At 40.7% G+C, this 16,740-nt stretch overlaps 1 protein-coding gene across 5 annotated transcripts in view; it reads right to left on the bottom strand.

The window, feature by feature from the left end:
- MFSD10 (major facilitator superfamily domain containing 10) overlaps positions 1-7,740 on the bottom strand; it is a 31,139-nt gene extending 23,399 nt beyond the window's left edge. Inside the window, exons 1-4 of one of the 5 annotated variants that reach the window (XM_030564230.1) lie at positions 7,096-7,739; positions 5,829-5,922; positions 1,668-1,860; positions 4-100 (exon numbers count right to left, since the gene is read on the bottom strand). In XM_030564230.1, the coding sequence (XP_030420090.1) occupies positions 4-100; positions 1,668-1,853 (283 nt within the window). In that variant the 5' untranslated portion in view covers positions 1,854-1,860; positions 5,829-5,922; positions 7,096-7,739. Of the gene's footprint in view, positions 1-3; positions 101-1,667; positions 1,861-5,514; positions 5,550-5,828; positions 6,923-7,095 lie in introns of those variants that run through there. The other 4 variants (XM_030564228.1, XM_030564229.1, XM_030564231.1 and 1 more) reach the window with 4 other exon arrangements.
- Between the last annotated feature and the right edge of the window lie 9,000 nt (positions 7,741-16,740).

The following is a 16,740-nucleotide window of genomic DNA, read 5'->3' on the forward strand; positions in this document are numbered from 1 at the left end:
TACCTCCAAACAAGACAGTGTTGTACTTCCTCTCCAGAGGTATCCCAAACACTGCAGCAAACCAGTCCACGCCATGCTGCAGTGATAGATAGAAACCATCCTACAAAGAGAGTCATACGTCATAGTTAATGGCAATTAGGGATAGGCTGACCAGATAGCAAGTGTCAAAAACTGGGATAGGAAGTGAAGGGTAATAGGTGCCTATTGAAAAAAAACAACCCCAAAATCAGGACTGTCCCTATAAAATTAGGACATCTGGTCACTCTACTTAGGGAACAAATTCGCTCTTGCAGGCTCTGACTTTCTTTGCAAAAATGTAGCATTGCTTTGTATCCCAAAGACACCACTTGAAACAACTTCCTTCCCCAAGTGTATGTATGGGTATATGCCTGATGGATCAGTGTAGTCCCAGATATATTTACCCTCCCCTTGACCTATCCTCTCTCTTTCAAAATCTCTTCCATGGTGGCACAGACAGACTCCCACAGACTAGTGCTGGGTTCTGAAGCATGAATGGGATGCAAAGCCCATGTGCTGGCTCCTAGCATCTAGCCCCTCCCTATACAGCAGAGCTAGCTTGGTTCCACAGCAGGTAGAGTCCTCAGCAATCATACAGCAAGAGTAGAAATTTGCCCCATCATGCCCTACAGAAACATATGACCAGAACACAGAGCAGAAGATGGTGAATAAAAGCTACAGAGCTAGGCACTAACTCCTACACTTGCTAAGTCTGGATTTTATACATAACAGAGCCATGATTTGAGTTACAAACTCATATCATCCTAGCCAGGTCTTCTACATTCCTGTTAGAGTCCTGAGACTCTCCCTGTTTGTCCTCCACGTTGCACACTCATCCTAGAAACCATGTGTCTCCAACACCAGCCTCCTACCCAAGAGGAAGGGGCTATGAAGAGCTTCACAGCTCCTCTTTAAAGTTACACAATTAACCAGAGGGGATGCCGATGAACAACACAAGGCTCTGAGTCTCCTTCCCACCTCCTAGAACTCAGGGAGCAATGGACTGGGACTAGGAAGGAGACCCAAGGTTTACACTTCACTATTCAAAGCACTAGACCACCAGCTCAGCCCAAACTCCTCACATTTTACTTGCATGAGGAATATGTTGGTGACAAAATGGGAACTTTTTGTAATATTTCTATGAGGCTTATGTGTGCCTCAGTTTCTCCTATAATTTGCATTGCTACCCAATAGAGGGAAAAAGGATAAAGTTTGTTCTCAGGGCAGATTAAGAGACATGGGTGTGTGTGCATTAGAGGAAACCTCTCATCTGACTACTCATCACTGCAGACCAGGCAGCCACAGCCACATATAAGTAAAAGAACAGCAAGGTGGAGGGCAAATTCAGGACAATTACAAGAAGTAGCCACTCAGTAGTCTCTGGATTTTCCCAAACATAGACACCTGACCCCGACTCAGTGGCAAAAGTGAGAAAGTCTTACTAGGCAGAGCAAAACAAATCAATCAAATCCATGAGAACAATCTAAAAACACTCCAGACTTGTGGGTGGGTTTTATTCTGCATATAGCTTTTGAGCTGTATCAGGGGAATGGGCGCCCCTCACATCCCCTCTCCCTCTGCATCCCATTCTTCAGATCACCTCATGCCCAGACTGTATTTTCAGCAAGTACAGTTTAGTTCTTACTTACATCATTCTTGCTGTAATACTCAAGGATTGAAGGAAGGAGTGGCAAAATAAGAGTGAATCCCAGCAGGTCTATAAGGAGTGCCATGAAGACAATGGTGATCACCCGACCAGAGCCATCTTCGGCCTCTGACTTGCCTTTGGTGGGGCAGCTACTTTCCCCCATTCTCATGGCCATGTTGTCAGGCATCGCACTTCTGAAACAGCATAACAGCACTCATTCTGAAGCATTTCAGGCACTGAGGTTATTTCACCAAAAGGAAAGAACTTGCTGACTCATTCTTACTCCATTTCCCCCACTGCAACAGTATAGCAATTGCTAGATTAGAATCCTGGTTCACTAGGAAGAGGGCTGTTTTGCAAAACAGAAAAGGCCCCAAGCCTCACAATTCCTGGACCTTAGTCACTCAGCTCATTTGTTCTGGTAAAAGTGGGGCATGATGGCAAGAACCACTGTTCAAAGGAAAACTTCAAGCACTAAATACAATCAGTCCCAGATAAATGAATCTGTGTCTTAACAGGATACAAGTGCTAAGTCATAGTATCATTAACTATACCTCTTTCATGTTTAAATACAAACCATTTTTCTGGATTTACTTATTTTGTAAAAATGTTTTCAATCCAGCATTAAAGTATAATCATGGAATGGAACTGTCTCCTCAGGTAGGTATCTAACAGTATTTATGTCTACAGTGGATACTACAGTGATTAGTGCTGTATAAACACCTACAACAGCGTGACTCGCTGACCACTTCAGAGAGGGTGTTTTGCTCAGCAATGGCAACTCAAAAAACACTGTAAAACAAAGTTCAGTTTGCAATTACTAATATGTCTTTAAATCTATACAAAACCATAGGAGGGGCATAACTGTAAGGCAGCTGACTCTTTACCAGGATCTTATTTTAATTTCTCATACTGCTAGCATAACTATCAGCAAAATATTTTTATTATTTGTATTCTGGAAGCACCTGAGGACCCCAGCCAGGGTTGGGGTCCCATTATGCTTGCTACTATACAAACACAGAAGGCTGTCCATGTCCTAATGAGTTTACAATCTGTCTATATGTCTGGCTGTGATATATTACAAAAAGTTAGCAGTTTGTCAAACAAGATGGCATGATTTAAATTAAAGTGTTTTACATCAGCAAGCATGAAACATTAATTTAAATAACTGTTTTTAAACTTGTTTTGTATTTGTACTTTAGTTATTTCCCCAAAGAAAGTTTCATTCTCATCGGTTGGTATAACTATTTAAATATGTTAATTTGCAAACAAATATAGTCTTTACACTAAATTTGGCACTTCTTTTTGGTAACCAGGAAGATATCATGCATCTATATACATTCATTTAAGCAATTATATAGTTTCTCTTACATTTATTCATAGTCTTAATATTGACATTTATTCAGAGTTTTAATTTTTACTTTTTTAATATTCAGAAATGGTGACTAATGCATTTCTTATTTACTAGATGATAATTTTTTATTTGGGATTTGTGTCAAGCTGCATTTGGATGAAAATTGGGATTCAATAAAAATGTACAACAGCATTTCAAAATTGTTTTATTAGTTAAATTACACATGCTTAAATGTGCTGAATACATACAAAATTAAAATGTATCATAACATGTTTTGCATTTAAAATTATTTATTAAATAAAGATAGTATTAACTGAAGTTAGTGAATTAACAGATTGTTTCTGGTAACTATGGACAAATTTTTAAAAGGTATTTAGATGCCTAAAGATGCAGATAGGCCCCAACTAGGATTTTCAAGAGTACCAAAGCACTAGATGCCTATTGGCATCTTTAGACACCTAGATACCTTTGAATATCTGATTGCATGTCCTTCAAGATATTAGAATTAATAGATCTCATCCTCTCCCACCTGGTTTTCTTCATAGGTTAGAAGAGGAAAACAAGCTTTACAGCTTTTTCAACTCCCAATCAGGTTTTCAACCTTCACTAAACTGATCCAAATTAAGAAAATATTCTCTCTGCACCTGCTAACTAAATTGAAATCAGACAATTAAGGCAGAAGCTTTTCTGCACAACAAAAACTGAAAGTACTCACATTTGTGAAAATGCAAATACCATCATTCATTCAATTGTAAAGGCTGAAAATAACATAGACATTTAATACAGTTCATGACATTGTGACACATTTATAAAGCCTGAGTTGACCTGAAAAATTAAATATGCTTCCTCTCATTCTGTAAAGTTAAAGATATTCCTGTTAATTCTGTACATAGGGAAAAATACAGCCCCTTTTAACATCTTTAAAATTTTAGGAGGCCTCATTGATTCAGCATTTTATTATTTTTATTTTAGTGAGTTTCATAGATTATAGTATGTTTATGCCTTACCATAGGCTGCCACAATTTAAAATTTAATTTTAAAACAGGTTAATTTTTTAAACAAAACATGTATTTACTTTAAATAAGAAAAAAATGTTAAATTAATATATCCTTTTAAAAAATATATATTTTAATCCATGATGTTGTCAAAACACTGCAGCACAATTTCTCTACACTCACATAACAATCTTCCCTCCCAAGGTCCCGACAACCCAAAAAAACCAAAACAAATTTAAATTCTGATTCTGTGTTTACTTAATCAAGCAAGAAAAACAAGAAAAATTACCTCTTTATCCTCCTTCAATTAATAGCTAAACTACTATTGACTTCCATTGCTCAGGATCAGGCCCACTGAATAATTTCTGGCATAAGTTCTATATTAAAGAGATACTCTGTATTCCAGGTACAGACCACTGGGGATATAAAATTGTGCTAAACCAAGTAACACTCACTGGAGATCTTAAAACTATTTGTGTTCTCAGATAGATATTTTCACTACAATTCTTTAGTATTGTGTTATTGATTATTGCAGCTAAACTATTAAAGAATGAACATTTTCCAGTAAACAAAAGAGGACATTTACAATCCATTTATTAACAATAATTGTTGCCATAATGCAGCCGAACTTACTTCGGCATGTAACAGTTTATTTCTTCTTGTATAAGAGTATGACACTTTTTTTAATTGCAAGTCACTCTAATTATAAACATTTAGCATTAGTTGTAGGGCTTCTTTTTTCCCCGTTTTTTTTATTAGCAACTTTTGAGTTTTGTGTAGAGGTCCAAAAAAATCATAGGATTTATGGCTCTTTGAATATATTGTAACAAGTAAAGTATAAACAGTATGAGTAACCTTTTTGTAATGTTCTTTAGTGCACTTTAATGTAGCATAGTTTCAAATACTACTACACTTTAGAGAACACCAGCAGTGTTTACATGGACCAATTAATGTGCCACATTAGTGTACTTTAGAAATCATACCCTTGCAGTCCACATACTACTCTGCAAAGATAAGTCCTTAGATACAAGTAACCATTTCTCATGTTTACTGGATAAATGCCAGATTCAATTTTTTTTTTTAAATCAGGGATGTTTATCACATAAAACCAAAAATCATGGCAGCCCACACTGCTTCCTGCAATGGCCATTCTATACTAGGGAGTATTTTAGTTCAAGAAAATAGTGACGGATGAAATGCTCTGGAAGCATGGAACGTTCAAAAACTATTATGCTGAGATATGACAGAGACTATGAACACATGGAACAGTCAAAGACAATTGTATCAGCTTTATAAATGTTATATGTATCTTTATGGGCTAGCTAGTGATTGCATTTCTGGCTCAATGCAGGAACTCAAATCACTGAGGGATAATCAGAGCCATAACCAGGATGAAGAAAACAGGGCAGCTTCCCAGGGTGCAAATAAAGGCGTGGAGAGGGCTTGGTCGTGGGGGGGAGCGGGGGAAAGAGAGACATCACCTCCATCCTCTGACTCACCTCAGCAGACCACCCAGCCTGTCTGGGTTGGGGGGAGGGACATGTGACCTTGCATTTCCCCTTCTCTCCTCCCCCCACGTGTCACCTCTGGGTGGAAAAATGAAAAAAATGGTAGAGAATGCAAATATACTTGCTCACCCTGGGCACCACTATGCCTAGTTACAGCACTGGGGGTAATTAATGCAAATTTCTTATGCAGCTAAGAAGTCTGTGGAAGTTTTGACCCCCGGAGGAAAGTGCATATAGTGGTTTGACCTGGTTCAAGAGGCCTGCCAAACAAACAAAGGAAAACTGTATAAAGAAACAACTCTCACCCAGGAAAGAGTCAGTCATCCTTGATCCACAACTGGACATGAGATTGTGACCAAGAGGCACAGATCCTGTGCAGAACTTGAAGTACTTTGGAACCTGCCAGGGTCTCCATGGGGAAGATAGGAGACACCTGATAAGGTAGGCATGCCTATAAACTTTTTCTTTTCCTTAAGATATGCTTCCTCTATAATGCCATTGATCTAAATAAACAATACTTTGCTTTATGAGAGCAGGCTGGTCACTGTTTAACTTTGTTTTTGTCCCCTGAGAGAACAGAAGTGTGGGTGCTAAACTGAAGTCAGACCTGCTGAGAGAATCACAGTGAAGCAGGAGGAACTGCAGCTTGAGTCCTCTGTCTGGAGGGAACAGATTGCGGGATGCTGACCAAAGAAAGGTGATGGCTAGAGGTCTGAGATTTCAGAGGGCAGCCTCCATGAAGGGGTCAGAGGTGCAATTCCCTCAAGAACTGTGACAGAAATCTCTTCACTTACTGGAACCAGTTCGCGTCCAGACACCTGAACCTCTCCTTCTTTGAGTTTCCTCCACAAATTCCCTCTTTGTTGCTTGCTTCCTCCTTCCCTTTCCAGCCCTCATTACACCTATTCAGTCCCCGGCCAGCAACGCCAGCCTCCCCGTTCCAAAGAACTGATTTGGAAGCTGACCGGGGTAGGTCCATAACTCACACCTTGGGCCTCAACCTCACAGCTCCTTGCCTTTCTGGGCTTCTGTTGGAAGAGGAAACCTGTATTTCCCACCTCGAGATTTTTCTGCCAGTCTGGAGGAGGCTTTTGTGAGTCATTAAGAGACTGGGTTTGATTCTGGAGAGAGAAAGAGCAGCAGGGCCAGTTCCACAAACTACTTAACCTCCTCTGAGCACCAGCGTGAATAGAAAAAAGGCATCTGACGAAGTGGGCATTCACCCACGAAAGCTTATGCTCCAATACATCTGTTAGTCTTTAAAGTGCCACAGGACTCTCTGTTGCTTTTTGCAGTGACTAGAGACACACCTGCGAAGGTGGGGAGGGGGAGTTTGACTGAGACGCAGAGACCAAAGCATCACTTAGGGGGACATTATTCTGGCTTGGGGTGCTGGAGACCGACCCCTATCCCCAGGTGTGAGCTGCAGCCACCCCCACGTCCGGGACACCCCCCCGCATATCCCCTGGAAACTGCCCCCAGCCCCATCGGAGACAGCCCCGCATCCTGCTCACTGTGCCCAGCACAGAGCCTCCCCCCGCCCCGGTCACCCACCCGGCACAAAGCCCTCACCTGTCCGCGTCCATCTGCACCCTGAGCTCACCCCGCCCCGGCGCGCTCCTCCCCCTCGCCAGGCGGGCCACACGCGACGCTGGCCGGGGAAGAGAGGGGGCGCCGCAAGCCGCTCGGTGCACAGGGACCAGCTCCCCCTCTGCTCCCCAGCAGCTGCTTCACACGGCCCCGGCGCTTCCTCTTCCGGGCTGAGTCCTGCCGAGGGGGAAGAGAACATCTTCTGTGGTGCCACTGTGCCCCCAGCCTCACTCCCCGGGAGGGAAACGCCCTCAGAGGAGCATTCATTTCCAGGGAGAGTTGCCCTCTCTGCTGAGGAACGAGTTGGCGGAGTGTAAAGCCCCCCTCAGCAGCTCTTTTTAGAGCCCCGCCTCATTCAGATGACCGCCCCAAGACATCCCCCAAACTCAAGACAGTCCCACAAACTGCCTCAGCCTGTTAACTGACCAGCCAAACCCAAGACATCCCCGAAACTGGCTCCCAAACTCAAGATAGTGGCACAAACTGCCTCAGCCTGTTAACTGCTCCTCCCCTGAGACAGCCAAGTAAACTGCCCTACCTTAAACTTGAGACTTTAGCTCTAATCTAAGGTTAATGTTGGCCAAACATTTCAACATCCAGCATAGAACGTATAAAGGTCCTGGTTAAAAATCAGAGAGGTAGCCGTGTTAGTCTGGATCTGTAAAAGCAGCAAATAGTCCTGTGGCACCTCATAGACTAACAGACTATTAGAGCATGAGCTTTTGTGGGTGAATACCCACTTCGTCCCATGCATCCCACGAAGTGGGTATTCACCCACGAAAGCTCATGCTCCAATAGTCTGTTAGTCTATAAAGTGCCACAGAACTCTTTGCTGCTTTTGGTTAAAAATGTTGAGATTACATCCGTACCTAAAAGGAAATGTTTTGATTTTTCACCTATGACTCACTGAGAGTATTAGGATTGTCATACATCAACTGTACAAACATCTGCATTATAGATGCCAAATGTAATGCAGATCCTATGAAAATCAGTGATAATATAAAATCCCTGTGAGATCATTTTATCTCCTTTTTACAGCAGGAAAAACTGAGGCAGAAGTTAGCATCCTCAAGGCCATAGAGTTAGTATTAGAACTGGCATACAAACAGAAGTTTCTGACTCCTAATCCTGTGCTCTGACACATTTCTCTCTTGCAGTAGTCTTGTCTACATTAGGGAAAGTTTGCAAACATTTCCCTTTGTTGCCCAGCAGCTCAGCTCCAACACCAGTAGCCCTGGTATGAATAGGTCACTGGCTGATGCTGGTGTTAGTGGTTAAGACACAGTACATAAAATAGCAGCCTCCTGCCTACACAAGCCCTTCTGTTGCTACCACCAGTGTTAGCTCCAGCAGGAAATATTTGCAAAATTTCCCTAGTGTAGTCAAGACTAACAGAATGTAACTTTTTAGTGTGCGCACATGCTTATTTTCATTAAGAAAATGTTTAATCTCTTACAAATAAACTCCGGATGTTGAACTGTGTGGATTCTTCTGATAGAGAATCACAATGAAAAAGAAATAAATTAAGGTGGCTGACTTAGGGCAGATCCTCAGCTGATGTAATACAGCATAACTGAATTGACTTCACTCACTGGAGCTGTGCTGGTTTACAGCAGCTGAAGATCTAGCCCAGTGTCTATTTCAGGGTTATATATATTTACATATAATTAATGTCTAGGAAAGTGAGAGAATTTTGGAACATAATTTTTCATATCTATACTGCCACAACCAGTTCACGCAGCCTGTTCCCTATCAGTACATATTGTTACCAAACTTTGGTACCACTGCAGTGGTCTACTCTGCTAGTTTATCTTCTGACCTAACATCTTACCCCCTTGCCTATTCATATAAATGCTGTGTCTCATTTGGTATTTGTACAAATAGTGGCTTGTAAAATTAGATTATAGATGGTTATGTGGTTAATGCACAAGACTGAAAGTCAGGACTCCTGGATTCTATTTTCAATTCTGCCTCAGACTTCCTGTGTGACCTTTGGCAAGTCACTTACTCTCTGTGTTGCTCAGTATCTCCTAATCTCAAAATAAGGATAATACCTACTTTAGGATGCTATAAAATTCAATTCATTAATATTGATAAAGCACTTTGTGATCCTCAGACCAAGAAAAATTGGGCTTTCTGCCACACTGTAGATTAGTTTCTGCTTTTGTTTCTCAACAGAGGTTTCAGAATTCCCCATTCTCTTTTCAGAAGCACTTTTGTACCTCCATGTCAAACTGAGTTTTTCACAAGTAAATGAAAATTGTACTGGTCCATCACTCAGCCTATAGGACACAGGAAAGTTACGCAGCACAAATCTTGCAGAAATGCAACTTGTTTAAAAATTAGAAAAGAAAATAAGTATAAGTTAGCAACTTGTGAAAAATCAGCAGCAAGAAATTTTGATTTGATAGTAAATTTAGCATTTTCTTAAAGATTTTTTTACTTATTATTTTTGACAAGTTTTAATACGATTTATTTTAAAGAAAGCAGCAATAACAGCAGCTCAGTGAAGTAGATCCTGAGTTGCATTCTGTTTATCTGTATTTGAAAGGAGACATCATAACTTGCAATTGGTACCTGAACTTCGTATTTCCTAGCCCCTAAATCAGTGATACTCAGACTGAGGCACCTGAATCACAAGTGCCTCTTTAATGTGTCTCCTGCAACTCTTTGCAGCACATGATATTAACATTATTAACCAATCAGGATGCTTTTACTATGTTATTACCCAATTATTTATTTACATTGTTATTAACATATGTGCTGTGAGAATAATATATATCATAAACTAAATATTTCCCGTGTCATACGGTTTAAATATGAAAAGTATTACAGTAAATGAAACAATGAAGTCACATAACTGTGGCTCTTTTGGGTAATGTTGATCTCCAGTTTGGCTCCTGAACCAGTGAGGTCTGCATATCACTGCCCTAAATGATATGAAGAGACTGCTAAGTTTTAGACAAACACCTTTTCCACAAATCGTCCCCTCTGTCCATCAGCTGGGCATTTGGAGCTGTAGTTCAGGTTTCAGCCTCAAGTTATGTGGTTCTCCAAAGTTAGCCAAAATCCTCACCAAAAGGAGGGAGGTTGTGGCCTGTAAGGTAAAAGATGAATTATATTTTAAATGCCTGTAGACATCAATTATTTTTCATTGTTCATCATATTTATTACAGTAGAACTTAGGGGTCAACCAAGAATAGAGCCTCACTGTGCTAGGGACAATAAGAGACAGCCTCTGCCCCCAAATGTTACCTTCTAACTAGAGAAGATGGATACAAGGTAGGAGAAATGGATAGTCCATACAAGCAATATGAACAATGTGATGGCTCAATAGGCTCATAAATCCAGGACTAAGCTCCAAATGTCATGTTGGTTGGTTTGGTTATTTAAATTCTTTCAGTGTGGTTATGTCAGGAGGGGATTAGCTAGAAATGGGCAAGGAAAGGAGGAGACAGGAAGGACTGGAGTAAACTGCCAAGCAGCACAGGTGTGAGAGAATGTTCTGAGTTATCACTGCAGAAAGCACTTTTATGATATCACCAGTGTCCATTGGAACCTGCTTGCACTGCTTTCTTCACCTGCTGTGCCAGCTTCAGGCAGTGTCTTTCCAAAAGGCCACATGGCAGGGGAAAAGGTGGTATATCATATGGTTTCTGGTCTCCCCTACACAGTTCTGGGTCTGAAGAGTGCTGGATCAGAGGGCAGCCCCAACTGGGCCCCATTTTACTCCATCCCACCCAATGCAGCAGTAGTAGTAAAGGACGCAAACAGAAATGCAGCAAAGAGTCCTATGGCACCTTACAGACTAACAGATGCATTTGGAGCATCAGCTTTCGTGGGTGAATACTCACTTCCTCGGATGCATTCTCTTCAAAGGCAATATAATACCATCTGTGGTCTGGATTTATACCCATCAGAATGCTAGCAAGTACTTTACATTCTCCCAACAACCATACGCCTGGCATTTATTCCCCAGCAGATTAGCTTTGGAGGAGTTGGTCTAAACATCAGGATTAATCTCTGTCAGGATATCAGGGTCTCACACAGCATCTTGAGATTCAGTTGTTTAGATGAGTGGTTCATTACCCAGTCCAGTGTGTGAAAGAAAAAGTAGTGGACTTGCACACCAGCTACTGATCATGGATATGATTCCTTATTATTATTATTTATTATTTGTAGTGGGTTAGCTCCTAGGACCCCAGTCACTGACTGGTATCCCACTGTACCAGGCAATGTACAGATGCAGAACAAAAAGATGATCCCTGACCCCAAAAGCTGACACTTAAAGACAAGAGACAAACGGATACAGACAGGTAGATGGGAAGCTCAAGGAAACAAGGTCCTTCAAGTTTATTAGAGAATTAGGGGTATTGTGTAGAATAATTCTACAGAATGAAATTAACTTTTATTTAAAATATATTTATAGCCTTTCTAGCTGCAACGAACCTTGAAAATATAAACTGATGACCAATGGTTTCAAGTCAAATGGGAGCCTGGCAGCTGATTTCAGGACCAAGCCCCAAGACATGAATTTCCCTTATTTATTTCAACGGAATATTCAGTTTGAACTGGTCTGCTGCTCTCACCACTACCTCTGTTCCTACAGTTCTGGAACTCTATACCTTGCTCAGAATCAACCCACCCTACATATTACAGGGGCTTTTCTTAAGTCCTGACCACTCCATTCAACACTCTCCTTGAATATTTCATTATTTCAGAGTAACTCCAGAACAAGCGCATGAGAATTGCCTACCATCTGGTCTAACAACTCAAATGTTAATTTTTGGAAGGAATTTTTTTTTATTTTTATTTATTTTTTTTTTTTACATAAAATATGTTTAAACAAATAGCTTCACTCCAGCACAAAAACTGGCCTCACTGCCACAGGTATCCAGATACTATGATAATAATTTGGTATAAAAACCTAGATAGAATAGAATTGTATTCTAAAAAAAGACCCTAAATACACATTGGTTGTTTCAATTTCTGCCCATGTTTGTTGATCTCTGATAATACAATAGCGTTTACACTCTTGGATAGAGGTTAGGACTCCAGGGTTCTATTCCTGTCACTGTCACACTTGCCAGCAAGAGGCTGTTCTAAGAATTAAACTTTTTAGTTAAAAAAGCTCTGAGACCTTAGAATGAGAGAATTAAGTGTGATTGTGGTGAGTCAGATTCTGGCAGCCAACAGAGGAATCTTACTGAAGGACTTCACTGACATGTATGCAAATAATCACTCAAAATGAACTACACTGGGGGAACATTAATCTTGCAACAGAAAAAAAGAAAAACAAGGCAGTTCACAGCTGAATATGAAACTTCCTGCATTGGCTACAGCACAACCACCCTCTGCCCCCAACCCAAAAGAGTAGGCAGAGGATTGATGTACAGTAGGTAATCCCTTTCCCATTTTTTTTTTAAACAAAAGAGTAGCTGCATCAGGGCATACCAATAATATAAGCTCTGTTGTAGATCAGGAGTAGGCATTTTGACCGCAGTTTCATCTAGTTCTGTTCAAATGTTAGCAAAGGAGTGCAGGGTCTGTGGGTCCTGTTGTACTGTCAGTTTGCAATAATGACCACAGAACAATTCTGCTGTTGCTCCATAGCTTATGTGGTTTGTGGGAGGGGAATATTTGTCCTTCTCTAACCTCTGCTAAGCATAAAGCACAAAAATTGCATAGGGCAGCAGGTTTCAGAGCATGGAGCACATTAACATATATTCTACTTGCACACATTTCGTAGCTATCCAATGCGATTTTTCCCCACTCATCAAATATATTTGATTTTTAAAAAGGACTTGAGCCATTCATCCCATTTTTGCTTCCTCTTTGATCCTAAAGTGAAGTCACATCACCAAAGTGCATTTTTTCCTCTGTGCATGGGGCTCCCATTGAAACGAATGCATTCAAATTCAGAATCTGGCCAGAAACATCCAGTATTCGCATGGTGACAAGATGAGGTCACAAAATCTTAGGCGTTTTCTGAAGAATCAGGCAATGAGATGCTGGATGGGAGAGCAGAAATCTCTTATTCACCTAGAGTTACTGTAATATCAAAGGCACCACACAAAATGTCTGTTCCAGCAAACTGCTCTCCATAGAAATGTTCTGGTTCTGCAAGTGTGTCCCCTCTTTTAACTGTGCGCTTCCTTCCTTTTATTGTTTGCTGCCTCAGTCTTAACTCTGGTTTAATCTGCAGTTCTCACCACTGTTCATACTGTGATGGAATTGCTGTCTGCCACAGCGTTAGCCACAAACCTAATCCAAATGTAGTCCCTGCTGAATGAATATTTACATGCTTCACAACAGAATCCAGTGAGGCTGCCAAACTCTGACTCATAAAAGTTCTCCCTCAGCGGTTCCTCCAACTCTATGAACAGCCCCTCCTCCTTTTCCTCAGAAACCTTTTATTTTCTCACTGTCTCTCAGCAGCGCCTCCTGCTCTCCTTTAATAACATCTCTCTCCCCAACACTTACTTGCTATATTTCTGCCTTCTTTCCTCACATCTCCACAGTTGATCTTGGTACACGTTTGCCAACAAAACAAAACAAAACGACCTGGGGTAGCAAGTCTCAGAGCACAGGTCAATTGACTTGGGCCTACACTATGGGGCTAAAAAAAGCTGTGTAGGTTTGCTGAAACCTAGACTCTAGCCAGAGCCCAGATATCTACACGGCTATTTTTAGCCCCACAATGTGAGCCCTATGAGCCCCAGTCAGTTGACTAGGGCTCTGAGATTGGTTCTGGGTTTTGCCTTTTTTTTTTGCTGTGCAAATGGACCCAGAGTGGCTGATAAGACTATGCTGTGCCTGTGTCTCCAGTAGCAAGGTTGCAAGTAAGAGTCAACACCAGACAGAAACTGGATTTTCTATCTTCGCTGTTCTTTTCTTTTGTATGTGTTTGATCTATTTTGTTTTCTCGAAAATCGGATTGGACTCTATTGACAACTACTGTTTAATGTTGGACAATTTCAGGGTCATGTTAACACCTTTGATTCCTTGTATTTAAGTGGAATAAAAGGGTCCAAACACTGAATAATTCCATCAATGTGTGTATAAGTTTTCTATATATTCCACAGTAATCATGATCAAAATCTGGCCCTGGTCCTAATGTAATAATAGACTACTCAGGTTTAGGCCAGGGTTCCCACTCCAGTTCTATTAAAAAGAAGTAGATAACTTTCAGGTTTCCTGGAAAGGATCAGTCCAAAGTCTCTCTCATTGGGGGTTTCTCAGCATTGTCTGCATGCTGCTGAAACAGCACTTCCTGCACAGCTCCTGATGGTGGGCTGCTCCAACAACAATAGTTACTAGGTTACAAGCACCCTATCTGAATGTCATCTTTCGGCATTCCAAAGAAGGGAGTGTGGGGACCTTGATCTCAAGAGCTAATCCTTAAGAGTGACCAGGAGGAAGCGCCAGACCAGCAGTGAGTGGTGCACCCTGTAATAAGAAAGCCTAGTAATAACAGAATAGTAAGTTAGTATGAAAATATAGTTCATTTTAAATTTTTTGCCGTCTTATTAAAAACAAGACATTTTGTAAGATCAGGACACAAAAAAGGAGAATTTCCATGATGCATCTGGTAGAAACACAAACATGTACATCAGCCACTCAAAATGTCTTTGAAGACTGCAGTCATCCTCGTTGATTCTTGGAATGGCTAACTAAATATTTGTCATTGGAAAAAAAGTGCAAAACGATTTCAGATCAGGAAATCTTCATCTTTTATGCAGCATGAGTGCATGTACATATTATGCACTGGCTTTTTAACACCAAATAAAACTGATTTTAAAAGCAGAGAAATTGATGCATCATTATGTATTATCAGTTATATTGCACATTAATTTTGAGATTTAGTAAAAATTAACTTTCCCAAATAAGGTGACATCTCTTTTGTATCAGAAATCTTGATATGCAAAAAAGTCTCATTTTGCAAAAATGAAATATGGTTTTCTTGGCCTTAAAGTGGAAATTTAAATATCAGCACAGTTTTTCATTTGTACCATCATATTTCAGGGTCTATTGGTACTTTCATTGCAAATCTGATTTGAGAAGGTAAGCAGCATACATTGTGGCTAGTTTGAGGCAGCTTAGTACAAATTTTGCATCTGGATTGACTGGAGTTACATTATTTTTCAAGAAAAAGTTAAAGAGTCAAATCCACCATTTTAAATTCACAAATTGACCAAACTATAAAACAACAGCTCTCTGGAACTCTGTTTAAAAATGAACTGTGATTCCATTTCTAATTTGAATGTACATTGTACACCTACACAATCACAGAAGTGAACAGTTAGGAGCCTGACATAACCTTATTCCCAGATTTTGGACCTTAGCGTCCAAAATATGGGGGTTAGCATGAAAACCTCCAAGCTTAGTTACCAGCTTGGACCTGGTACTGCTGCCACCACCCAAAAAATTAGAGTGTTTTGGGGCACTCTGGTCCCACTGAAAAACCTTCCCTGGGGACCCCAAGACCCAAATCCCTTGAGTCTCACAACAAAGGGAAATAATCCTGTTTCCCTTCCCCCCTCCAGGTGCTCCTGGAGAGATACACAGACACAAGCTCTGTGAAACTACACAGAGTGATTCCCCCTCTCCGTTCCCCAGTCCTGGGAACAAAAAGGACTTTCCTATTCCCCAGAGGGAATGCAAAATCAGGCTAGCCAATTCAACACACACAGACCTCCCCTGATTTCTTCCTCCCACCAATTCCCTGGTGAGTACAGACTCAATTTCCCTGAAGTAAAGAAAAACTCCAACAGGTCTTAAAAGAAAGCTTTATATAAAAAAGAAAGAAAAAATACAAATGTTCTCTCTGTATTAAGATGATACAACACAGGGTCAATTGCTTAAAAGAATATTGAATAAACAGCCTTATTCAAAAAGAATACAAATCAAAGCACTCCAGCACTTATATTCATGCAAATACCAAAGAAAAGAAACCATAGAACTTACTATCTGATCTCTTTGTCCTTACACTTAGAAACAGAAGACTAGAAAATAGAACTACTTCTCCAAAGCTCAGAGGAAACAGGCAGACAGACAAAAGACTCAGACACACACTTCCCTCCACCCAAAGTTGAAAAAATCCGGTTTCCTGATTGGTTTTCTGGTCAGGTGTTTCAGGTGAAAGAGACATTAACCCTTAGCTATCTGTTTATGACACGCCCCCCAAATTGCAGACAGTGGGGAAGCTCACTGGCGGCAATTTCCTTCTAGAACTTGAAAATAAACAGATTAATACAACACATGCACCTTTACATATACTACTAAGTATATAACTAACAGACTTTTACATTTTAAGAACACTTTTTAACTACTGGATTCTGGGAAACTCTCACGGGAGAGTGCATCAGCAACTTTGTTAGAAGCTCCTGTGATGTGCTGAATTTCAAAATCAAAATCCTGGAGAGCTAAACTCCAACGAAGAAGTTTCTTGTTGTTCCCCTTGGCAGTATGAAGCCACTTTAGTGCAGCATGGTCAGTTTGTAGTTGGAACCGCCGTCCCCAAACATATGGGCGTAGCTTTTCCAGGGCGTACACAATGGCATAGCATTCCTTTTCACTGACTGACCAGTGACTTTCCCTCTCAGACAGTTTCTTGCTGAGAAACAC

Source organism: Gopherus evgoodei, chromosome 5 (genome assembly GCF_007399415.2).
Source record: "Gopherus evgoodei ecotype Sinaloan lineage chromosome 5, rGopEvg1_v1.p, whole genome shotgun sequence".
NCBI lineage: Eukaryota > Metazoa > Chordata > Testudines > Testudinidae > Gopherus > Gopherus evgoodei.